This window comes from Pyrenophora tritici-repentis, chromosome 1 (genome assembly GCF_003171515.1).
Source record: "Pyrenophora tritici-repentis strain M4 chromosome 1, whole genome shotgun sequence".
Taxonomy (NCBI): domain Eukaryota; kingdom Fungi; phylum Ascomycota; class Dothideomycetes; order Pleosporales; family Pleosporaceae; genus Pyrenophora; species Pyrenophora tritici-repentis.
The window spans coordinates 5,046,938-5,070,105 of NC_089390.1; the positions used below are offsets into that span (position 1 = coordinate 5,046,938).

General features: G+C 50.1%; 9 protein-coding genes across 9 annotated transcripts; 3 read left to right on the top strand and 6 right to left on the bottom strand.

Annotated features, from left to right (window-relative positions):
- Window positions 1–295: 295 nt before the first annotated feature.
- Window positions 296–3,760, bottom strand: PtrM4_019820 (uncharacterized protein; the record flags this gene model as incomplete). Its single annotated transcript, XM_066103376.1, has 1 exon — window positions 296–3,760. One exon carries the CDS (start codon window positions 3,758–3,760, stop codon window positions 296–298), a length of 3,465 nt encoding a protein of 1,154 aa, XP_065965578.1.
- A 716-nt stretch (window positions 3,761–4,476) lies between these two features.
- PtrM4_019830 (uncharacterized protein) lies at window positions 4,477–5,107 on the bottom strand (the record flags this gene model as incomplete). Its single annotated transcript, XM_066103377.1, has 2 exons — window positions 4,477–4,489; window positions 4,545–5,107. 2 exons carry the CDS (start codon window positions 5,105–5,107, stop codon window positions 4,477–4,479), a joined length of 576 nt encoding a protein of 191 aa, XP_065965579.1.
- A 1,059-nt stretch (window positions 5,108–6,166) lies between these two features.
- PtrM4_019840 (DUF3431 domain containing protein) lies at window positions 6,167–7,236 on the top strand (the record flags this gene model as incomplete). Its single annotated transcript, XM_001931843.2, has 2 exons — window positions 6,167–7,137; window positions 7,188–7,236. The coding sequence occupies 2 exons, from the start codon at window positions 6,167–6,169 to the stop codon at window positions 7,234–7,236; spliced, it is 1,020 nt and encodes a 339-aa protein (XP_001931878.2).
- Window positions 7,237–7,855: 619 nt separating this feature from the next.
- On the bottom strand, window positions 7,856–8,887 carry PtrM4_019850 (DUF3632 domain containing protein; the record flags this gene model as incomplete). Its single annotated transcript, XM_001931844.1, has 1 exon — window positions 7,856–8,887. The coding sequence occupies one exon, from the start codon at window positions 8,885–8,887 to the stop codon at window positions 7,856–7,858; it is 1,032 nt and encodes a 343-aa protein (XP_001931879.1).
- A 1,178-nt stretch (window positions 8,888–10,065) lies between these two features.
- On the bottom strand, window positions 10,066–10,605 carry PtrM4_019860 (EMP70 multi-domain protein; the record flags this gene model as incomplete). Its single annotated transcript, XM_001931845.2, has 1 exon — window positions 10,066–10,605. One exon carries the CDS (start codon window positions 10,603–10,605, stop codon window positions 10,066–10,068), a length of 540 nt encoding a protein of 179 aa, XP_001931880.2.
- A 1,982-nt stretch (window positions 10,606–12,587) lies between these two features.
- Window positions 12,588–14,119, top strand: PtrM4_019870 (MdlB, ABC-type multidrug transport system, ATPase and permease component; the record flags this gene model as incomplete). The annotated part of the gene is made up of 2 exons (XM_066103378.1): window positions 12,588–12,658; window positions 12,703–14,119. The coding sequence occupies 2 exons, from the start codon at window positions 12,588–12,590 to the stop codon at window positions 14,117–14,119; spliced, it is 1,488 nt and encodes a 495-aa protein (XP_065965580.1).
- Window positions 14,120–15,654: 1,535 nt separating this feature from the next.
- On the bottom strand, window positions 15,655–16,710 carry PtrM4_019880 (CN-hydrolase domain containing protein; the record flags this gene model as incomplete). The annotated part of the gene is made up of 1 exon (XM_001931847.1): window positions 15,655–16,710. The coding sequence occupies one exon, from the start codon at window positions 16,708–16,710 to the stop codon at window positions 15,655–15,657; it is 1,056 nt and encodes a 351-aa protein (XP_001931882.1).
- A 2,074-nt stretch (window positions 16,711–18,784) lies between these two features.
- Window positions 18,785–19,951, top strand: PtrM4_019890 (LldD, L-lactate dehydrogenase (FMN-dependent) and related alpha-hydroxy acid dehydrogenase; the record flags this gene model as incomplete). Its single annotated transcript, XM_001931848.2, has 1 exon — window positions 18,785–19,951. One exon carries the CDS (start codon window positions 18,785–18,787, stop codon window positions 19,949–19,951), a length of 1,167 nt encoding a protein of 388 aa, XP_001931883.2.
- A 1,444-nt stretch (window positions 19,952–21,395) lies between these two features.
- On the bottom strand, window positions 21,396–22,948 carry PtrM4_019900 (peptidase M14; the record flags this gene model as incomplete). The annotated part of the gene is made up of 3 exons (XM_001931849.2): window positions 21,396–21,523; window positions 21,579–21,707; window positions 21,763–22,948. The coding sequence occupies 3 exons, from the start codon at window positions 22,946–22,948 to the stop codon at window positions 21,396–21,398; spliced, it is 1,443 nt and encodes a 480-aa protein (XP_001931884.1).
- Between the last annotated feature and the right edge of the window lie 220 nt (window positions 22,949–23,168).

Below are 23,168 nucleotides of genomic sequence, written 5' to 3' on the forward strand. Positions count from 1 at the left end.
TACATTCTGAATAGGGGCGACAACAGGCAGAGGCTGGCTGTCAGATTGTGATGGGTTATCAAAGACGGGGATAATAGTATAATAATATGATTGGGATCGATTGTATTGTTCTGGTCTGATGTCGTGTGTTCTGTTGTCCAACGCTGTTCGATCAGTTGGGTCGCGGTGGATTGTGCGCGCTGACTAATTTAACTGATCCACAGAATCCACAGCTCCGAACACCCGGATTTTGTCCACCACCCAAAATATGCCCATATTCTGACACACCCCCTCAGCTCAAGAGCCTTGAGCTGGATTAACCACAGCTAAGCTGCTCTAATTGAGCTTGGATCTCTACAACAGGTGACTGATTGTGTGGCTCTCGATCCCTAACTTCGACCAGCCCTAGTTGGATCAGAAAGCCCGTCCACTGGTTTACTGGGAGTACTTTGGTGAGGCCATCAGCTATCATCTCAGAGGATTTTGTGTATACTACTTTGATCCTCTGGTTCGTCACTTCCTGTCGGAGCCAATGGTTGTGGATATCTACGTGTCGGAGCTTCGTGGTGAGTCTTGATACTGCTTGAGTTACAAGACGGATCGTCTGTTGATTGTCGCATTGGATAGTGATCGTAGGACTCGGTAGCTTAACCTTAAGTTCACTGATCAATCGTGAGGTAAAGATCGCTTCTTTGGCTACTTGTGAGAGTGCTAAGAGCTCTGCTTCAGTTGTTGAAGTAGTGACGGTATCTTGCTTGCTAGATCGCCAGGCGATCAGCCCGCCGAAGAGTTTAATCGCGTAGCCCTGAGAGCTTTTGCGATCCAGAGTGTTGTCTGCAAATGATGCGTCACTGGCTACCTGCATAGCGGTGCCGCCACCCAATCGTAATGTCAGCCACTTAGTGTCGGATAGGTAGAGTAACACTCGATCCGCAGCCTGTTGGTGTTCCTGACTTGGGTTGGCGAGAAATCTGGCTAGTCTAGACGTCGCAAAAGCAATATCCGGGCGTGTATTGACAGCGGCGTAGAGGAGAGAGCCAATCTTCCGCTGGTATCGATTGATCTCAGACGGGGTAGCTAGTCCTTCTCTGGGCATGAGCTCGCTGGTCGCCATAGGAGTATCGTGGCGGATTGTCTGATCGTCCACTAGTCTATTGATCTTTTCATAGTAGGCAACCTGGGAGAGGTGGATCAGTTGTTTGGATCGATCCCTGATCACCTCGATCCCAAGGAACCACTGTAGATCGTCTCCACCAGTGATGGAGTATCGCTGCTTGAGCTGATCCATTGCTTCTTGAGCCTTCTTGGATTGATCCTTGCCATAGGCTAGGATGATATCGTCTACGTAGTAGAAGATGATGATTCCGTCTTTGATCATACAGCAGGGCTCGTGGGGTACAATCTGGAACCCAAGTTGAGTGAGCGTCGCTGTGAGATCCTTCTGCCAAAGGAGTGGGGATATTCTTAGCCCATAAAGAGCTTTCTTGATCCGTAGGATAGTGCCGGGCTTCTGATAACCCTTTGGCATCCGCATGTAGACCTCTCGATCTAACGATGCGTGGACGAAGGCGTTGGTAACGTCGTACTGTTTTAGTTCAAGATTGTGTTTGGCAGCGATTGCCATAAGTAGTCGAAATGATCGGCTAGCTAGAGTAGCGGCGTAGGTGTCTTGGGAGGTGATATTGCGCTGCTGATCACCCCGCACAACTAATCGAGCTTTGCACTTAATGAATTGATTGGCTTTGTTAAATTTGTAGACATACACCCACATGCAGTCTAGAATCTGGTGTCCTTTAGATTTAGCTGCTTGGTAGGGTACTTCTTCCCACGAATTGGTGACTTTGTGGCTGTCGAGATGTGCACGTTGTGCTTCTTTAAATAGCTCTCCTAAAGGGTGCTGATCAAGATCAGTCCTGGCTGTCGGTGGATCAGGAAGTTGTGATTGATGGATCTTGACTCCTTTGGCGAGTAGCCGGTGAAGTTGTGCCTTGTCGATTGGGCTTCCATTGTGAGTGCCTATAGTCCCTGCCTTTAATCCAGCCATGAACGCTGCGGCCCATGGAACTGTTTTGGATGATTGGATCTCAGGAGTGGATCGAACATTTCCACTCATAAACTGGGCGAGCAGGACTGCTGGTGGAGGTGTTGATGGAGGAGTTGGGTAGTGATCTTGGATCTTTCGACCATTGTAGTACCCTGGCGGATCTTCTTCCTCCTCTGTGGTATTGATGCTTTCGTCGTCTTCATGAAACGACTCCGTCCCGGTGTCTGGGATCGGTGGTGGGAGCTCGATAGTCCTAACGTATGCTGCGATCTCTGAAAGAGTGCTGTGCATAAGGCTATCCATTAGGTCTTCAATTGTCCCATCAAATATTGTATTTTCGTCGAAGGTCACGTCTCTTGTGCTGATGACTTTGGCGAGTGATGGGATCCAAATCCGATAGATATTGGATGATTGATATCCAACTAGGTAGCCGATCCAGGCTTTTGGATCAAGCCGCTGTAGTCTTGATTTGCCTCTGTGGGTATCATCAGTCATCGCAAAAGCTTTGCACCCATAGGCTTTGAGGTATGCTAGGTAGGGCTTCTTGATCGACGTGACTATCCCATTTGCTAGTGATACGCGCGTGAAGAATACTTCGTAGGGTGTTTTCCACTGGTTACTGTAGTTTGGCGTTCGATTGTAGAGGTGTACAGCAGCCCGAGTGATCTCTGGCCAGAGTTCCCATGGTAGATTGGCGTCAAGTCTCATTGTGCGTGCCTTCTCCTTATTCACACCCCCTGAGCGTTCAGCTCCACCGTTTTGAGCTTGAGTATCTGGTGCTGAAGGCTCGACAGCAATGCCTTGGCCTCTGATCCATCGCTCGACGTCTGGTTTGACTGTGGTGATCTCGTTGTCGGTTTCGATCACTTTTGGGGTGATGTTGTATTGGTTTTGGAGGAAAGTGAGGAAATTGGATAGTACTCGGATGATCGATTTCGCCGTTCGGTTATCTGTGAGATAGAAATCCCACTGAAATCGCGAGTACCTATCGGTAATTAGCAATTGGCTTTTCTCTTTGTTGTAGGATTGATTCTCATAGGAGTGGAAATCAATGGCGAGCCTCTCTGCGGGTCCCTGATCATTGATCCGTGGAGCGCGGCTGATCTGTCGTCGGATTTTCGCTCGGCCACACGCATCGCACTGCACTGTCGTTACCCCTTTAACTCGCACCCCCTCAGCTTGCTGGACTAGGTGCTCGATCGCTGCTGGCCCTGGGTGTCCCAGTCTTTTGTGCCAGAGGAGAGCAGGCGCCTGTTGGGGTCGCCGGCGCGTTCGGGACGTTTGTGAGTGGGCGTGTAGGGCTACTCTGTCCTCTGATCCATTTGGCCGATACTCCAGTACCCATTGACCATATAGCTCTGCCAGCTCGCAGACGGTTGATCCATCTGATCGCTTGACCGCTGTGGGATCCGATTGGGTATCCCACCAGAGTCCTTGCTTTCTCAGTACTCTAAATGAGACGATATTGCAGAGGATGTCTGGGCAGATTGCTACGTCGTGGAGCACGAGTTTCTCTACTCTCTGTTTATGTTCAAGCTGTATGACTATTGATCCATATCCCTTGATCCAAATCTGGCTATTGCCTGCCCATATGAAATCTCCATGGATCGGTGGCCGATAGTTGTGGATCCGATCGGGGTTGTTCGTGATATGGCACGTCGATCCTGAGTCAAAGATGAAGGAGTTGCTTAGTGGGTAATCGTGCCGATTCGATAGGGAGGATACAGCGGCGAACATGGCGTCGATCTTCGATATCTGTCGTCCATTTAGTCAATCATCAATAAGATTAGGTGTAGGAGTTTGGGACTGCTTAAGTCTTGGAGTATGAGTCCTTGGGCGACCTTGGGCTCTCAGGAGACTCTGAAACTCAGCGTCATGTTCTCGTCTGAGCTCCACGAATTGGGCTGTTCTTGGATTGGGTTCCCACCACTCCGGAGCTTTCTCAGTATACACGTAGAAGCAATCACGGAGGGCATGCCCCATGTCACATGCTGGACATTTGGGGCCTCTGGCGTCTGCGATCACAGTTTTACCAGGCACGGCGTCCGCTTTGGCGGAGTTACCGTAGGCGTACGATCTTGCGCTTTTGCCTCTTCCTCTTGGAGGGATTGAAGAGCTTGGAGGTTCGCGATCGCCTTCCTCTATAGCTGTACGTTGATATCGGGGTCTGCCCCGTTTTCTGACTTGAGAGTTTCCCGTTTCCACATGGTGGGTGTCCCCATCCACGCGCTGGTCAGCGTTGCTGTTCGCAGCAAGAAATACAGATGGATCATCCACTGCAAAAGCTGCCTTTTGGCTTCTGTTTCGCGTGATCGGATGATTCAGCATCATATACTCTCGGAACCGTCTCATCATGTCCTTCTGGGTTACCCCAGGTTGATCCATCCCATTGGATTGGAAGGTTGCTGCCCATATTGGGGCTATTTTGTTTACTGCCGACATAAAGTCTACAGCTACTGATCTAAACTGAGTAGTATCAGGCACCTTAAGTGTCTCCGCTTCAGTTACAGCTTGATTGTACTCGGCGAGCCAGGTATCCCAGTTATTCGCGGATCGAGGTGGTTTAAGAGCACTGTAGTATCGCTGTCGCGCTTGCTCTCGTTCGGTTTCGATAGTGATGCCCACATGGGCTCGAAGGTTCTTGATCCAGTCTCTGATCGATCCATCTGGCGGACAGCAGGTGCGCTGTAGGTGAACCGCGACGGTAGATTGGACGAGGATCATAATGTGTTGGAGATTGGTTATCTCAGTCTTGTATCTGGCGTACTTTGTTTTGTATTGCTCCATTTTGAGTTTGTAGATCTCAAGATCGTCCTTGTAGGCTCGTTGTCCCGCTGAGGATAGATCTGATAGTCTAGTTGGATTGGCTCCTGCAGGGAGTCCAGTCGATGGCGCGTAGTCGGCGCACTCCGGGAGCTCCGGAGGGAACGGCTCCATCAGTGGCAGCTTTGTCCCATCAGGATTGACCTGTTCCCATATATTGTAGGTGACACAGCGCGCTTGGAGTTGGCTGTACCAAGCGCGATAGTCGTGCTCGTCGCGTAGGAGCACTGTCGCGTTCTGTTGGTTGGCTTGAGCGGTCATAGCGATTTGGTTGTTGGATTATTGGTAGGGCGGATGAGACTCTTAATTGTCAGATTGTGATGGGTTATCAAAGACGGGGATAATAGTATAATAATATGATTGGGATCGATTGTATTGTTCTGGTCTGATGTCGTGTGTTCTGTTGTCCAACGCTGTTCGATCAGTTGGGTCGCGGTGGATTGTGCGCGCTGACTAATTTAACTGATCCACAGAATCCACAGCTCCGAACACCCGGATTTTGTCCACCACCCAAAATATGCCCATATTCTGACACTGGCATTGGCTTCTCGCAAAGGAAGATAAATGTATAAGCCCCCAGAATAGTTAGAATAAGCTTGTGGAGGGACCCATTGCAATACTCGGTTTTGAAGATTAACTTGCAAGGGAGGGCTAAGAAGAGCAAGGAACTGCTGGTATAAGGCAACAACGAGGCGGCAAGGCCATCGCAGGAGATAAGATCTGAATGAGTGGAGTACCATATCCAAATTTAACTTCGATGTTGTACTTGCGTATAGTTATGCGCTGCTGCAGGGCTATCACCTAGGGTTAGCGTCAGCCTCATCAATCCACCAATTGGCGAACGCCGCTTAGCGCCGCCTAGCGCCGACGTGGGACGTTTTCTGCAACTTTGTGGACGATTAAGAAACGGGTCGGTCTTTGCCTGTTTCTAATTCGTTGTTGCAATCAGATTTTGCGATAATCGCTGGGATACAGGCCTGGCTCACGTCCGACTGCCGTGTCGGTGTCTTAATAAAGCTGAGCTGTGCAGCAATGCTACATCGTAAGATTGCGCGCTGCGATAATTGTCTCCTTCTCTTCTTTGCAAGAGACGCATTTCGGGTTCCCTTATAGGATATGTCTTAGGCCGTGCGACCCAGTTGTTCTTCGCCGTCTCTAAGCATTCCATATCACCCGCGTACGCTACAACCACGCATCGGAGTCGCGATCGAGAGAGAAATCAGAATTTGTGCGCGAGGAAAGCTCGAAACGAATACCTGAACCGAGTTGTCACATGTTCATTTCAATCACCTCTCGAGTACCCCATCAACTTGCCAAACCATGCTGCGCTCACGCAGAAAAATTGAGGTCATTGTGGTAGCAGTGTTCTTACTTTGCGCATGGTTCCTCTTTGACGCCCATTTCCATGATCTCCAAGAAGAAAGCGTCGAGGCTAGCGCGGCTAAGAAGCTATGGAGATATGAGGCAACAAAAGCAGGAAAAGAGCAAAAGACTATAGAGCAGGAAATTGCGCATAGCACGACGAAAGAGGAAACATCGCCGACCTCCACTGTCCCGCAACATTCAAGCACATTAACGCACAGTACCACAGTCGCGACACCCAGCCCATCGTTACCTGATCGTGTTGTGGTAATGGCAAAGCTTCCCGAAGATGAAACAGACTGGGTACAAACCGACCTGCAAGACTGGCAATCAGCCATCTACAACATCGACACCGAAACGCCACACAACACATCGACTCTCGATCCGCTCACCAACAGCACCTTACGTACCCTTCGAAACAAGGGGATGGAAGCAAATGCATACCTCGCATACATTGTGCAAAATTACGACAACCTGCCTTCAACAATCGCGTTCATTCATCCGCACAAAGATGGCTACCCGCTCGCCTGGCACACCGACAACAGCGAACATTCCAACGTGGTATCTCTGCAAAGCCTCAACATCAACTTCATCCAAAGCAATGGCTATGCGAATTTACGTTGCGTCCACGATCCCGGTTGTCCGCATGAAGTGATGCCGTTCCGAGACCCACCTGAGGATCATCGAACGATCGAGGCAGCGATGCCGGATGCGTGGCGAGATTTGTTCAATAATAACGATGTGCCGCACATACTGGCGACTCCTTGCTGCGCGCAATTTGCTGTGTCGAGCAAGCAAGTGCAGAAGCGGTCTTTGGACGAGTACAAGAAGTTTTATACGTGGTTGATGGAAACTTCGCTGAAGGATGAGACTAGTGGAAGGGTGTTTGAGTATCTTTGGCATATACTGTTTGGTCAAGACCCTGTTTAGTAAGTACCAAATGAGGGGATTGGGATCCGCAACTGCTGACTTTGATAAGCTGTCCTGCATACGAGAAGTGTTATTGCGATGTTTATAACAAATGTTGATAACGCTCTGCATTTTGGACTGACTGAACAATCTTGGTCAGCTAAATCTTCAGTTGTCTTGGGAGAGCCAAGCCGATATTGAATCTGGGACGGGCCGAGATCTCGGCTGTCATACGAAACCGCACGCATCACGGAGTTAGTCCGACGATAACGTGCCTTGGCTGAGTCCGTATCAAGGCCTTAGATATCGGTTTCAGGCCACGAAGGTTTCAAGATTTGGATGTGGAGCTGCTGATATTTCGCTCAAACCAAACATCGACGTTATAAAAGAGCCCTAAGCTTGTTGGTTCCGCTCCAGCTTATGATCGCGATACGATCGTGTAACGGGCTGAGCCCGAGGTCACATGACTAGGCTGCTGGCCTAGTCGCTTCCTTCCCTTCTGTCCCTCACCTTGCCTCAGCTGCACGCGGACCGTGCGTCAACCCAAACAAAAGCTGAATGGCCGCCCACTTTCTTCTTCTCTTCATCTCGACTGTAAATAGCATCTGGGTTAGGTAGCTGGAATACAGTACCTACAGACCGTTCACATCACCACCCCTTCGCAAAGTGAGCGAACTGGGATTTGGCGACTCCGAAGCAACTCCGAAAGACGAGCACAGAATCAAGGGACGTCTGAGTTTATTTGATATATTTACCCTTCAAGCATGACAAATGTTCATCCTGCTTCAAGAAATCTCCACCGTCTTGGTACGCCCTGAGAATTCCAGAATTTCGCTTGTGCACTTGCGCGACCATGCGGTCAATAGCATCCGTAGTCTGCTCCTCGAGGATTTTCTCATTTGCCTCTTTCGCTTCTTCACGAATTTCATGGAGACGCTTGAGCCAGTACATCCATCTCCATGGGGTGAATCCAGTTGGTGATCGCTTCCCGAATTCGGATTCTAGAAAGTTATGCCCACCCTGCCCAATCTTGCTGGGACAATCATTCCATGAGACATCGCAGAGTTGGACAAGAACGTGACCAGCCTCTTTGACCCACACACACACAGCCGGCATAAGCTGCATCAAATCAAGAGTCGAGATCCACTGATGTGAAGCAAGTTCATCTGGCTCCCCTCCGACAATCACGCGTCTTTCCTCAAAAGTAGAGGAGAACAGAACAAGACCGATCTGACAGATTCGATCCTTGCTAACGCGGGTCGACGCCAGCTTAGCTAAGAAGGACGCGAGATTGAGTCGCTGAGCGTTTTTCAAGGTCGCGCAATTGTTGATCCAGAATTCGGTCATGTCCGTGGCCAGGAAGGGGAGGTCATTCCACACCGTGCCATCGACTGTTCGTGCGATATCGATGCCGTAGTTCCCAGTCACGGGCCTGGTCAACGGTCCCAGTCCCTGAATTCGGACGATATCGAGGACCAAGCGGTCGTGATCGTACGTATCATGTGCCGTGTGCACACTAAGCTGGTAGTACATGTGCCACATAGAATGAATGTGGTGTACCAGAGAATCTATACCATCTCCTAGGCTGCAGTATCGATTGCTGACAACCCCAGCTCGATTATAGAAAGCTGCTCCGCGGAGCTCATTAAATTCCCCACGCGCCACAGATTCACGAACGCTTAGCATATCCTTAGCCATTTCGTCTAGCTTGTTGAGTTCAGGAGGGCCCTCTGGCGAGGGGCTTAGTAGAGCATCACGGAGGTGATGCATGTCGAGTTCGCGGTGGTGTTTGTGTTGTTCAATAAGTCAGTAGAGTGCAGGAAGAAGGATAAGAGAGAAAGGAAAGTACTTCCGGACATGCTTTTAAACCTAGTCTTCTTGTGACGGTTTGGGTGGCTAATAGACCAAAATCCCATAGATCCACCTCATCCTAATGTAGATTAGATTGGAGCTTGAACGCTGTTGATCAGGCCTCCTGAGTGGGCCACTATTTTGTTCTAGCGACGTCAGCACCCGTATGAGCCTTCTGATAGCGTCCGCGGGGCGCGTGAAAGTCATGCTGATCCCTATTGCTGGTGTCTGCCTTGCCTCAGGGTGTGGAGTAGTGTTTGGCATAGAGAAGCAAGGGACCAAGCAGCGGCAAGACTCAGTAATACGGGAGGTCAAGAGGCCCCTGCATGTATAGGCACGCTTGACCCTTGCACAGGATGCAGGTGCAGTGCACATCGACTTGCTGAAGGTGCGACAGCTCCACCTCACAATTAGCACTAGCTCGGCAGAATCCCACCGGGGATTACACCAGCCTTGGTCTTAATAGTAGAGGAAAGGTCGGCATGAGTCTGTTGCTAGGAAGGTGATAGGACTTCGGGAACTTGGCAGATAGTGAACAAGCTATGATTGGTAAGAAGCGACCGCAAGTTCAAGCGTTATTCAGAAATTCGCCAAATATTGATGCACAACTCCGCGATGGCTCGTTCAACTATCTCGGTCAGCTCTTCCAAGACGCTTCAAATACCAATGGGAACGGGGGCGCATGCCGTTGTGGTATGATCGAGCATTGATAGCTCGATCGAATACAAATATTAGCGCCGCCTTACCTTCACAATTACTTGACCTCTTCATTACATGTTTGTGTGATGACTCGGGCCACGGTAATGTTATTACGAAGCGAATAATTTATTAGTCAATCGATGAGAGATTTAGTCCATTGCATTGAGTACAATCTAAGACTATACCGTGACTGGCCACATGTTGAGCCACCCCACCAACATGTACATGAAGTTAGATATGAAGCTGTAGAGCCACTGCAAATCGTGATTATATTGCGATAACTTGGCGTTGTGCTATGTACATGCTTGCGAAACTTTTATACTATGAAGATTTTTTTTGGTGCTGTTATTAATCGTGTTCGTGTCGTTTTGGGTGGAGCTGGCGATGCAGGTTGCGCCTCAACAGCCCCCCCCCCCAAACGCGATTATCACTCCTCCGCTTTGTCTGTCGACCTTTAGGAGGCTTTGAAGCTGTTCTGTTGCCTCTTTGGAATTGTTGTAGAGCTTATTGAGAGTTGCGATCTCGTTTTTCTTGCTCTTTTTGGGCCCTCCGCGCGGCGGCTTCAGCCGCCTTTTTGCGCTCTTCTGCCCGGGCTTCTTTCGCACTTTCTCTCGCAACGCCTTTGCTTCCTCAGCCATCTTTCTCTTATACAAGGTATTTGCGACTTTTAGCTCTCTCTTCTGTGCTTTTTGGGGTTTTTCTGCTTCTTCTTCTTGATGTTTTACTCGCTCGCGAATCTGGGCTTTGCGGAGCTTTGAAGGACTCCAGAACACTGCACTACTATGATACTCTTTGCGCTGTTGAAGGTCTAGAGGCTTGCTCCTCTTCTTGTGCTTCTTTCTAAGTGCAAGAGCTTGGCGTAAGCACTCGTCTTCGGTGTTGAGTATATCGTTATGCGTCTTGAGGGAGTGAATGGACGTGCTCTTTTGTTGATTCATCTGTCTCGTCTTTTACCGTAGCATTGAATAAATTTCGGAGCTAAATCCAGCTGCTCTTGTTGCCCTTTGGCTCTGATCTTAGACTTTCATCTCAATCCGAAGCGGTGTTTCTAAAGCGCTTCAAGACTGCGTCGGCATTTGATGGCACCACCCCTGTGGCTTTAAAGGAATTCATGATGTTCTCAGAGGTAAAGGAAATGTTCCAGGTAGGCCAGAAAAGTGGGAAGAATTCTTCTTTACTAACAGGAGTGAGTCCTTGGCTGCGATAGAGAGAGTTGGTGGGTTCGGACGAGTACGCACTAGAAAGAGGCTTGAACATCACCACATCTAATGGCTGAAGACTGTGGGTCGAATGAGGAGGAAATACGATAAGGAGGATCTTGTGTTGATCGCAATATTCAATAAAATCCATAGTTAGATGATCCATGGCCGTCAAGGATCAAGAGGCAGTAACTTGAGCGCGCTTTCTTCCTAGTGCTTCTCTCGAACACCAGTTCAAGCCAAGCTAAACCAATTTCATCGTTCGACCATCCAGATGGTGAATTAGAGACGAAAACCTCGTGTTTGTTGACCTCTACATCCTCTACCCAGCCATTTCGAAGTGCTCCTTTACCTTGGTAGATGATTGCGGGAGGAATCTTTGTTCCATCAGCACAAATGCAAGCTAGGAGCGTTATCCATTCCGGATACTTGGCAAGCTAGCTGTTGTGGCAAAAGAGGCTGTACATGCCCATGTTACGTAAGGGCAGTACGGGCGTAATAAAGTCCACTATGCGGTTAAGCGCTAGGCTCCGCGCTAATAGGGTACTAGGTAAATAGGGGTGTTCCGTAGACCTACAGCGGGCTAGAAATGCTAGTAGTATACAGCGCAGTAACGCTAGGAATATACAGCGTAGCAACTTTAAGATAAAAAATACGTTAAGCTATTCTGTAGAAGCTTATTAAAACTATATTAGGTTGTTATTAAGCGTCTTAGACCTACGCTCCGGTATGATAAAGTGTAACCACGTGACTAAAGTCACATGATATCCTATTGTAGCAGGCACTGCCCGGTGGGCAAGTGCACTTACCTCTGAGCCGAGAGCTCTTGTACACAGATATCACAACACGACAACAGATAGCAATACAATCGTTGATCCACAGCCTCCGACCCGACACTGCTCACGCAGTTACAGGATAAGTTTGTCTCACCGCTGAGAGAGCGGTGTGGCAATGTGGTGGTAATGAAGTAACCAATGTATTGATCTGTATGTGTGTGTCTAGGTGGCCCTTTATAGGGTAACCAGAAGGCTGTGTTTACATGACGTATCTATGATACGATTGAGTGTAGAAAGTGCGGACCAAGATGAGGGAGGAGCACCAGGACCAACATGTGGTAAGTGAGGTGCTCTTACCCAAGGCACATCTGGCCGGTAACAGTTTGTCTTGCTGTCGAGACGCGGTGAGAGCCTTCACTAGTATTCACGGTGAATCAGGCTTCCCGTGCTCTGATTGGCCAGGCACTGATTAGTCAGCTGCTCCGTGCGCGCACCATAGATATTCTCCCTTCTCCCGTAGCTCCAATACAACAAGTTCACGCACATTTCTCCACCTTCATCACTTGCACGACATGAACTTCTCATTGACCCGAAGCTCACTCACTATGGTGGTTGGACCTGTTGGTTCGGGAAAGTCCACCCTCTGTAGGGCGCTATTGGGAGAGCTACCATTTATTCAGGGCCATGTGTAACAGGCTGAGCCTATTACATGCGCTACGCTGTGTGCGTAGCTGTCGTCATGCGATTCCTTCGAGATACATCTATAGGTTTCTGTCATCATCCATCTAATTCTACTTCGGCCCATCTTCGGTCCGCTCCTGTATTTATGTACAGCTAGTATCCTTTTGTAGCTCTTTGTCAAATCCACTCTGTTACAAGGCATCTCTTGATCAGTCATCTGTGTATCGTCATCGATACGGCCGCTGGGGTCTAGCCCCTTACACCATGTGGCGTTCAGGTCGCATCACAACCATATTGGCTACTGCGATCAGACTGCCTTTCTCTTCAACAAGTCGGTGAGAGAAAACATCGTGGTCTGTTCACCATTTAACCCGGCAAGGTATGCCGAAGTTATCAAAGCGACCGCTCTCATTTACGACTTTGCTACGCTCCCTCAAGGAGATGGCACTAACGTTGGATCTGACGGAATCACGCTCTTTGGTGGCCAGAAGCAATGTGTTTCTCTCGCTCGAGCTTTGTATCTACAAGCTGATCTGTTTATCCTGGATGACGTATTTAGCGGATTAGATGCCGAGACTGCGGAGCATGTATTCAACCAAGTCTTTGGACCAAACGGCCTGCTGCGAAGACGGCGGACTACCGTGGTATTATGCACTCATAGCATGCTGCACCTTCCCGCAGCGGACCACATCATTGCACTGGGAGACGGCACCGTCGTCGCGCAAGTCAGTTTCGACCAACTGAAAGCTCATGAAGGTTTTCAGCTTCACGCGCTGTCACAAAGGTCGACATTCACGACGTCCATGGAGCCACAGCCAGAACCACAATCGCAGCTTGCCGAGGTACCGAAAACACATAGCATATCACTGGTGCCAGCCGTAGGTAGTGCGCGGCAGTATGGGGACCGAACAGTATACAAGCAGTACATTAAAAGCATGGGCGTGTTTCTAGCAGTGTGCTCTAGCTTCCTTGCAGCGCTTTGGGGATTCTTCACCAACTTTTCAACCGTCTGGCTCACGTTCTGGACCAAAACTCTGAAAACGAAAGGACAAGCGCACTTGGACAGCTTTTACATAGGCATCTATGGCCTGCTCCAGGCCTGTGCTCTTGTATCACTACTCTTCCTATGTATCGCCATCTTCATCATCTCGGTCAAGAAAGCCGGCGCAAATATACACTGCGATGTCTTGCACACTATAATCAGGGCACCGCTTGCTTTCTTCACAAAAACAGATACCGGCGTCATCACGAATTTGTTTTCGCAGGATCTGAATCTCATTGATACCGAGCTGCCAGAAGCATCCATCATTGCACTTCTGACACTCGCTCAGACAGTTGGACAACTTGCTGTTATTCCCACGTCATCAGCATACCTTGCAATAAGCTATCCGTTCCTTGTTGTACTGCTGTATGCTGTGCAGCGATTCTACCTACGCACTTCGCGCCAGATCCGGCAGCTTGACCTCGAGGCTAAGAGTCCCTTGTACACACATTTTCTCGACACGGTCAGGGGCATTGCGACACTGCGGGCGTTCGGCTTCATGCACGACGAGATTGAGAATAACTCTCGTCTAATCGTGTCTAGCCAACGGCCATCTTATTTGCTGCCCATGATCGAAGAGTGGCTGAATTGCGTGCTCAATGTTGTAGTCATAGTCATGGCAGTTTTGCTAACAACGCTTGCCGTGCGGTTGCACTCCAAGTCTGGGTTTGCCGGCGCTTCTCTCTACAGCCTCTTGACTCTCGGAGAGAACCTTTCAGCCATCGTCATCTACTGGACTAAGCTAGAATACTAACAAAACAATGTTACTATATAAGTGGGAGGAATCTTTGTAATAATTGGTAAATTCTAAGCGCTATAGGTTTGGCGACCTTTACCTAAAACAAGTGGGCTGTACCAAGATTTAGTAGAATTGTGATTATGAATCTTGAGTGCCGCTGTCTTACGATATTTCGGTGATAATACTAAGATGCTGACTATATGATGAATCCGGGTTTCTGAAAGCGTAAAAAGAGATTCCAAGAGCCAAACCTCCGCGATAATCCCCATCCGAGGAAATTCAGACGAACCCCTAGATCTAATTCACTACAAGAAAAGGAAACCCAAACAACCGCACCTAAAGCCCAAATAGCTTCTTTGTAGGCAGACACCGAGCTACCCACCGAGAGCTCACCGCTACATACACAATGTTGCTTGGTGAAGCTGGTGAAGCTGGGGCGAAATGCGCTGACACTATCGCGATCTGCGCCTACTACGCATTGTCCTGGTACCCAAACACGAATTACTTTGTCACGACGATGCACAATACGGACGCTGATCGTGTCTGTTAATTGCAAACGCGGCGGTTGGTAAAACTAGTCCGGCGCCGACAGTGAGGATGGCAGCAGTGAAGCTTGAGATGGCGAGGAAACTAAGGACGGGGTGAGTGTGCCAACGCTGACATCGGACATAAGCTCAGCACTCCGGTCCTCGCTCTACTTACTCTCAGACCATGCGAAGTGAAAGGAACGAGCTACAAGAGTCAGAAATGGCGTGTGTCAAACAAGCGGAAGAAGAAGAAAATCTCAAACTCATGCGACCATCAAGTTAATTGATAATTCCGACAAGATCGAAAGATGTTTATTCCTCCAATAATGTTATCAGATCGGAAAGTGTACCGGGATCATGGGATGCCGATCGCAATCGGGCCGTGGAGTATCTTGGTCGTGTTTCGGTACTTTGTCGGCTCGTATACTTTATCGCCACTGCACTCACGTTCCTGCGCGTCATGGGCGGAAAGTTCGGTCCGGGGGTGACCATTCCGATTGGCTGGATACGGATTCGAGAGGTTGGGTGTTGAAGGCGGTGGATGTGTACATCCATCAGGAGAAGACCATACGTGGTCCCGATCGTCAGGCGGATTCTCAGGCTAATGAAACATGGCATTGGTGTGGACTGGGATAGATTGTGGAATTGAAAATCCTGCAGTGACGTGTCTCAGTGTCCTGGGCACTTTCGAGATGATCCAAGATAATTATATTGGGCCACTAAACACTCTGCGAAATTGTGAGAGGGATGTGCCACTAGGGTTTTGAAGTCGTACGTTTTCCAATTTCCTAGCGTAGGTCTAGTTAGCACTCTTCGCTTGTGGCCAGCCTCGGCCGATCCAGTGTTCAGCTCGAAACTCCAGTCCCTGAAACGGAAGGCTGATGAGAAAAGCAGCTTGTCAACGTTGGTTAGTATTCTTTGTGGCCTGCGACGGATGAAGTGGTCCAATTCCACGATGAATGTGCTACCATGCAGGTTCTCCTGAATCACCTCTTGTCAGTAAGACTCATCTGTATTCACTATCTAAACAAAGCGCACTAGCTCTTTCCTGGATCGGTCAACTTTTAGGTCAAACACGTCCAGTCGCTGATAACCTCCTACAACATCATGATATTGTTTACCCTCGATGCAGTCATCTAGGTTCATATCGGCATAGAGTATGTCCTCCTGGTCTTGCAACGCACCCACATACTCTTTGTCTGAATTCTTGTAGATGAAGCTTCGAAGTGGTGCGCCCGTCGGATCTAGGAAGAAGGTTGCGGCTCGTGGCATAACGCGCAAAGTGTCAGCCACTACATCAGGCTGGCTTGCACCGTCGACGATGGTTTCAATCGCATCTTCTCCCAAGTGCCCGGAACATGCGACACCAAAACATTTTGCCTCGAAGCAATGAGCTGCTGCGCGCGTTCTGTTGGCAGCTAAGTTGTCATAATTTGCTCCACTAGTAGTGGAAGATTGATCTTCGCCGCCCAGCTGGCTCACCTTATGTGGTGTTCTTGTCGGCCATACCGCCGGCCAGGTAGAGATATGCACCTGCTCGGCCTGCGCAATCAAAGCGTACCTTGCAAGCGCATTCGTGTTCTCGTCACAGATCAATGTGCCAATGCGTCCGAACTCTGTCGCAGCGATGCGTAGACCATGGCCGTCACCGGGGCTCCAAGTAAGCTTTTCGAAGAAGGTCGGGACCAGTTTGCGGTGATGCACCAGTACCTCACCTTGCGCTCCGATAGTCAGGTTCGAGTTATATAGGCAACCGTTGCTCTGTCGCGACTTCTCGCTGAAGCCAATGCTGACCAAGATGCCGTTAGACCGCGCCGCTTCACGAATTGCTTCCATCTCATCTCCGTCTGCGTAGATCGACTCTTTCACCATGCGCTGGAACAAGGAGTGATTCTCCGTCGGTGCCCTTACAGAGCTCCATACTGGGAAAGCAGCAATGTAGGTTTCTGGGAATACCACAAGGTTGGCCTTTCTTGAGGCAGCTTGCTTGATGAGCGATATAGTTTTGTCAGTCGTTCGAGATGCGCTCAGGAATACGGGCGATACGTGGCAAGCTGCGACACGTAGGATGTTCGCCATACTAGGTCGGAGCTGATATAGTGGTATAACGGGACGGAGCTTGAGTGTAGGTTAGCGATAAGGACCCCGCACGTGGCTCGGTCGTCCCCCGCAGCCTTTGATGACAAACAAACCCAGGTACATACTCACATACTCTTTTCGCTACCCACCCTAATTAGAAGTTTGTTCCAAAAGGAAGGTCCAAACCTTTGTCTGGCTCCCACGGTCCTCCGGGTAAATCATGCCTCTCTATAATACTGTCCCGTCTAGTATTGGAGCATCCAGGGTAGGAGATCCTTCTCGTTCTTCTCCAGATGTAGTCGCCGACGCCACCTGGGCTTAATGAGGGCAACTGGCTAAATGCATATGCCCTTGGAAGTTTCGCACGTTTGTCCACGAAGGTACACACTATCGAAGCATATCCGGAAATTGAACACGCTGCGGCTGGCTACATGATGGTAGTGAGCCCAAAGAGGGTCTCTCTTGACCGACACTTGAGCGATCTCGAGTTTAGCCCTGCAGTACGTTTGCATAAAATTGTTCGGTCAGTCTGCTTCTTGTGGAATGCACCCGGCATAGTGGCAGTGCACTACGAAATAGCCCGCGCAACATATTCAAACATCGGTCAACAAAGTACAGCCTCAATTTAGTTGCGAGAATAATCATGCTGTTGATATCGTAAGCAGAGCATGATATATAGAGCGAGAATTGTGAGGGCGGAGGGCGGAGATTCGGCCGTCTAAGGATCCGGGCCTTTTTCATGGCGCAGTAACGTATGTAAGACGGGCGTTCCCTCGGCCGCCGCAGATCAAGCTTTCCAGGCATGGTGCGCTTGATACTTGATGCTTGTTAACGGACGGTGACGGGTGTTTGGTGTCTTCCAGAAGAGTGGTAGTGGAAGTAGAGTTCCAAGGTTGGTGAAGAACATGACGACGTGCTGGGGCTGTCGCATGCTCATGCCATCCGACATGAGACTGCACAAAAACACGTTTCGCAGCAAAAAGACTAACGCCTTTGATGACGGCGATGGATACTTAAAGAAATAATGCTAGTAGTTCTTAGACAGCGCCTAAGGCCCAGCTCGGAATCGCTAGCCGACCGTATTATGCAAGGCTATCGGAACACCTGCAGCCACAGGACGTTCGTCTTGACAACGAGGGAAGTTGCATATATATGGCCCGAATATAAGTAATCTGTGCCCAGGTACTGCATGGGTCGCATCCGCATCATGGGTACTACCATCCGATCGGACCAAAGCCCCCCACCCCAATCCGCCAAGGATCGTGTTCTTATCACCAACTTCCACTCCCCAGGGAACATCTCACGACCAAGGTATCAGAAGTTTCAACCTGATGGTTCTTTTGCCAGTGATGAACAGGGTAGAGGCAGGCATGGGCGACATCCCAGGCGCGTGATCCGAGCATCCTAGCTAGCAGTACCACGGCAGCGACCGAAGCACCTTTCCCGTTTCGACCTTGTCCCGGTACCGCAATCTTATGAAATTCTCTGTGATTCTCAACAATCCCAGCCAATCACAATACAACGATGGCGCCGTTTGAAAACGCCATTCCGTTGTGGGTCTCCCCAGGTGCCTGGACGTCAAAACCTGTCATCAACTAGTTCGGCCCGAAGCAGTTCTAGCGTCTGGAGCTTTCAATTCATGCCAAACAACAGCCTGCTCAACCGCCTCTGGATCATCTTGGCGGCGCATCTAAGAGATAACCCGACTCCACTTGTACGTTTTGCCAGGCATAGTCATATGATAGAGGCTATAACGGCCCTTTTGCCATGACGCAATTTGTTTCGGCACTTAAGCTTAGCAGGCTATGCCAGTTGCACTGCAGTTTGGTACAGAAAGTGTACAAACAGGGTTTGGTTGACATGCAAGGTTGCAGGTCCTTATGCCAAACGTGACTGGTAAGGCGAAGTAGGCGGTATCTCGACCTCGAGGCGAATTGAGTGCCCCTGCAATATTTCTTGTATGCGTGGCCTACCTGCCCGGAGTATAAGACCCTTCAGTGTATCCACGTTTATCCTCCAGCATCACAGTCGATCTTTCCTTCTCTCATACTTTCCTACATTCACTCAACTCAAGATGCGTACCTCAGTCCTACTCTTCGCTTCGTGCGCCCTTGCTGCCAGTCCCTTCCTGGATGAACCAGACACTGGCATTGATGCGCAGTTCGGTGCCTTCGTCGCCAACAAGACACTCCCTCCACTAAACTCTTTGGTCGGTCTGCCTGACTTCCAATGGGTTGGTCGCAACTTCATGAACGCATCATCATTCACATACTACCGCAATGGCGCAGCGGGTGAATGGTCTTACCGCAACAACCTGGAAATCTTCCAACGCTTCCGTCTTCGACCACGCTTCCTGACGGATGTCACAAACGTCCCCAACACCATGCCAACAACCATCCTCGGCCACAACTTCTCCTCGCCGATCTTCATCTCGCCTTGCGCTCGCGGTGGATATGCCAACGACGCTGGTGAGGTAGGCCTCGCCAAGGGTGCTGGAGAGGCCGGCATCTTGTACATGCCATCGCTTTACTCATCCATTCCCATGGAAGACATCTACGCCGCTCGCGCCAGCAAGGACCAAGTCATGTTCCAACAGATTTACCTCAACGGCAACTTGTCATCAACCAAGGCGCTATTTGACAAAGCCAAGTCACTGGGTGCCAAAGGTCTTGTCATCACCGTCGACTCGGCTGGTAGTGCTATCAGGCACCGGGCTGCACGCTACGGTGTCGGATCAGCAAACACGCAGCTTACCAAGCTTACATGGGAGGTGTTCCAACAGCTCCAGAACCTTACCGACCTGCCACTCATCCCCAAGGGCATCCAGACTGTTGAAGATACTCAGGAGGCAGTCAAGCAGGGCGTCAAGGCCGTTTTCCTCTCCAACCACGGAGGTCGCCAGATCGATGGATCACCATCAACCCTCCAAGTCGCAATGGAGATTCACCAGCGCGACCCCGAACTATTCAAGAAGATCGAAATCTACGCAGATGGCGGTATCCGATACGGCACAGATATCTTGAAGCTCCTCGCTCTCGGTGTCAAGGCTGTTGGTGTCGGTCGTCCTTTCATGTTCGCCAACATCTACGGTGCCGACGGTGTCAAGAAGGCCGCTGATCTCCTCAAGAACGAGCTCATCATGGACGCTGCCAACATGGGTGTATCCGATCTGAAGAACGTCCCTCTTGACCTTATCGACTGGAAGGCTGCCTCCCCCTGGGTTGGCAACGACCAAATATAGGCGACGCTGGAGTTGACGCCGCTTGTTCATAGATTTTCTTTTCTACCTCTTTTCTAACTGTATATATTTTCATCCAATACCACGTTATTCCCTTTCACACCTATTCTCTGTTGTGCACTATAATAAAAACTGTGATATTACAAAGCCTTGGAAATAATCCCGCATCTCGACTTTTCAACATGAATTGGCACTGCCAGCCAAGGACTTCATCTGATATCCCCCCAAATCTCCGCACCAAATACCCTCGTCCCATGCAAGCACACTAGGTTACAGAAAGATCCTCCGGCCAGAACCCTTCGCATACTAAGGCCCGGAAGCCTTATAATCTCCGTATGCTCGGCCCACGCGCCCAGAAGCGGGATCTACCCGAAATGGCCATCATGCAGTCTATCCACCTACCACCTCTCACAACAAGAAATCTAAAACACCACACACAGTCCAGCCCATGCAGTTGCTTGAAACAACACTTCCCATCTCCCATTTGGAAAAAAAAAGTGACCAACACCAAGAACGCCCCCCCGAAACAACCTCACTCACACTCCCCCTTCTAGAACCCTCACCTACCCCATTTCATTCGCCGCCACACCACCTACCTAGCTCTCCTCCACCGGAATTACCATAGCAACAGCGCTAGCAAACCTGTCACATCACGTCAAATTTGTCCGCCTACCGCACATATGCATGAACACCCCTCCGCTCCTTTCCCCCGGAAATTTCCCCCCTCCCGACGTCTAAACCTCAGAGCGAGTAACATCTTTCCCGACAAGGAAACAGGCTCTAACCTGAGAGTCCAGTTGCTTTTTTGTCGCGGGCGGGCGCGGGCGAGAGGGAACGAATGGGGTGGTGGATGTCCGTTCGCTGGGCTGGGTGGTGAAACACGCTAGATTTTGGGACTAGTATGGGTACCCTTTTCTTTGCTTTTGGGTGGAGGGATGGGATGGGTCTAGAAGTGTGGTTGGGACTGGGGTGGAAGTGGATGGCATGGATGTTTGCGGGTTGTTATGGGCAGGGGGGACGCGTGTGGCTGTGCTGGGAGGGTATATGACGGAGGATTATTTTAGCGGAGGGATTAGAGTATGTCATTGAAGATTTTCGAATGGTGGTTTGGTTTGAGGATATGTTTTTGGAGGGTTGTGGTTGTTGTGCGCTCGAATATGGTACTGACTCTGGTATACCGTAGTTCAGCGAGGCAGGTGGCTAAAACTGCCGCACCTAAACGACTTTAAACAACTACTATGACGCCCCAACTTTGTGATCGCAGAGCACTCCATTTGTGTTAGATTAATGGATAAATGGTATTTTGTTGTCTCGGAAATATGCCCACTATGCAAAGGATATATCCCCCTCTCATCTCTTCGATAACGCCGCCCTATAGGATCGATAGAAAAGGTACTAATATATACAACATCTCTCATTTCGTCTCATTCATCATCTCATAATCGCTTTAGTTGTATCCGGCGGCAATGGCTGCGAGCGCCCAGTCCATGAATCCAGCGTTGGTGTCGAGGATATTACTGTTGAACTCGGATAATGTGGGGTAGAAGTTAGTGGCATATCCGAACTCCATGGTGACTGGCATCGAAGTCAGTATGATATATTGATATATAGCAATTTCTGAGGTGCTTACATCCGTTGACCTTCTTGGCTCCTGACTTTGCGTAAACTCGGCTGGCGGCGTAGTCGTCGGAAGCGCCGGAGGTGGCGTAGAGACCGACGGATTGCATGGAGCTGTAGGAACGACCGCCTACTGCGCGCACTGGTCATGGTATTAGTACGGGGTCCGTGGAAGTGTGGTAATCAGTGGTACTCACTCGCAGTAGCAGTCTTGGCAGCGATGTTCTTGATGTTCGTTACGTCGGTCGAGGGCATGTACTCCTTGTATGTAGAGTCACCAAGACGACCCCTCTTTCCGTCATATGCGGTGTTGAGGAAGTTCATGGTAGTGGAGGTGCTCTGGGTCTCATCGTCACCCCAGTTGTAAAGGATATCGCCAGTTGCCGAGTGAATGTCCATGAACCATCTGATGTTGGGGAAGCTGTCATAGACGCTGACATGGTTCTTTGTCTCCGACTCGGATGCTGCAGCCGAGCCGTAGAATGCTTCCGAGCTGGGCGAAGTGGATGCAGGGGAGGTGGACGGATCAAAGTACTTCCTGAAGTTCCAGAGGAAATCAAAGTTGCGGTTGATGTCCACGCCAACCGAGGAGCCGCTGCTACCGGAACGGGTGTTGCGGTTCTTGCGCCATAGGGAGCCAGTGGACTGGTCGTATGCGACACCGTCTGGGTTGACGAGGGGGAAGAAGACGATACCGGCAGCGAGGACGGTCTTGACCTGGGCGTTGGTGTAGGACTTGCTGCCGTACTTGAGCCCAGTTCCAGCCTTGTTGGCAGCGAGAAGGTCGGAGATCCAGTAGATGAGCTGATCGGGACCTCCACGTTCACGTGCGTGCATACCAGCGCTAAGGTACAGGCGGTAGGCGGACTTGTCTGTACCAGCACCGACGTATGCAGCGGTCTGGGTGGCACCGTTGAATGTCTTGTATGGTAGAGTGATGGTGGGCATGCTGTATGCGCTGGCGAGACCCTTGATTGCCGAGTTGATCTCGTTGACGTTCATGATGCTACTAATGGTCGAGCCGGCAGCCTTAGTGCCGAGACCAGATGGTGCGATAGCACCTCCCTGCCAGCGGTCACCAGAGCCGATGGGTGCATTACCACCCTGTCGCTTGCTGAGATCGCGGCGATGCAGGCTGATATCCGACGAATTCTCATACTCCTTGGTCAGATGCGCGATTTGCTCCTCGGTCAGGTACGCGTGGAGCTCAAAGTGACCCTGCTCGGTTGGGACCGCCTTGGGCCTGCAGCCAAGATCGTAGGTTCCATTGTTGACAACGTCAAGGAAGTGTGCTGGTGACGGGGCCTTGAAGTAAACAGGCAAAAGGCTACCGAGAACGGTAGTACTTTGAAGAATCAAAGCTGCGACGATGGCGTACTTCATCTTGAAGACAGTTGCAAACGAAGGAATATGTGATAGCGAGAGGATGAGGTCTGCTTGATCTCCACATAATACTGTGGAATGAAGGGTACCTTATACTTCCTACATTCCTCCTATCCTGGTAGTACCATGATTTACCTTCCCCTAATGGCCGACAGCTGATGTTCTCCAGCATAGGCCCATCGGGGGGTGCTATGGTGTAATAGTGTGTGATTGGGCGACT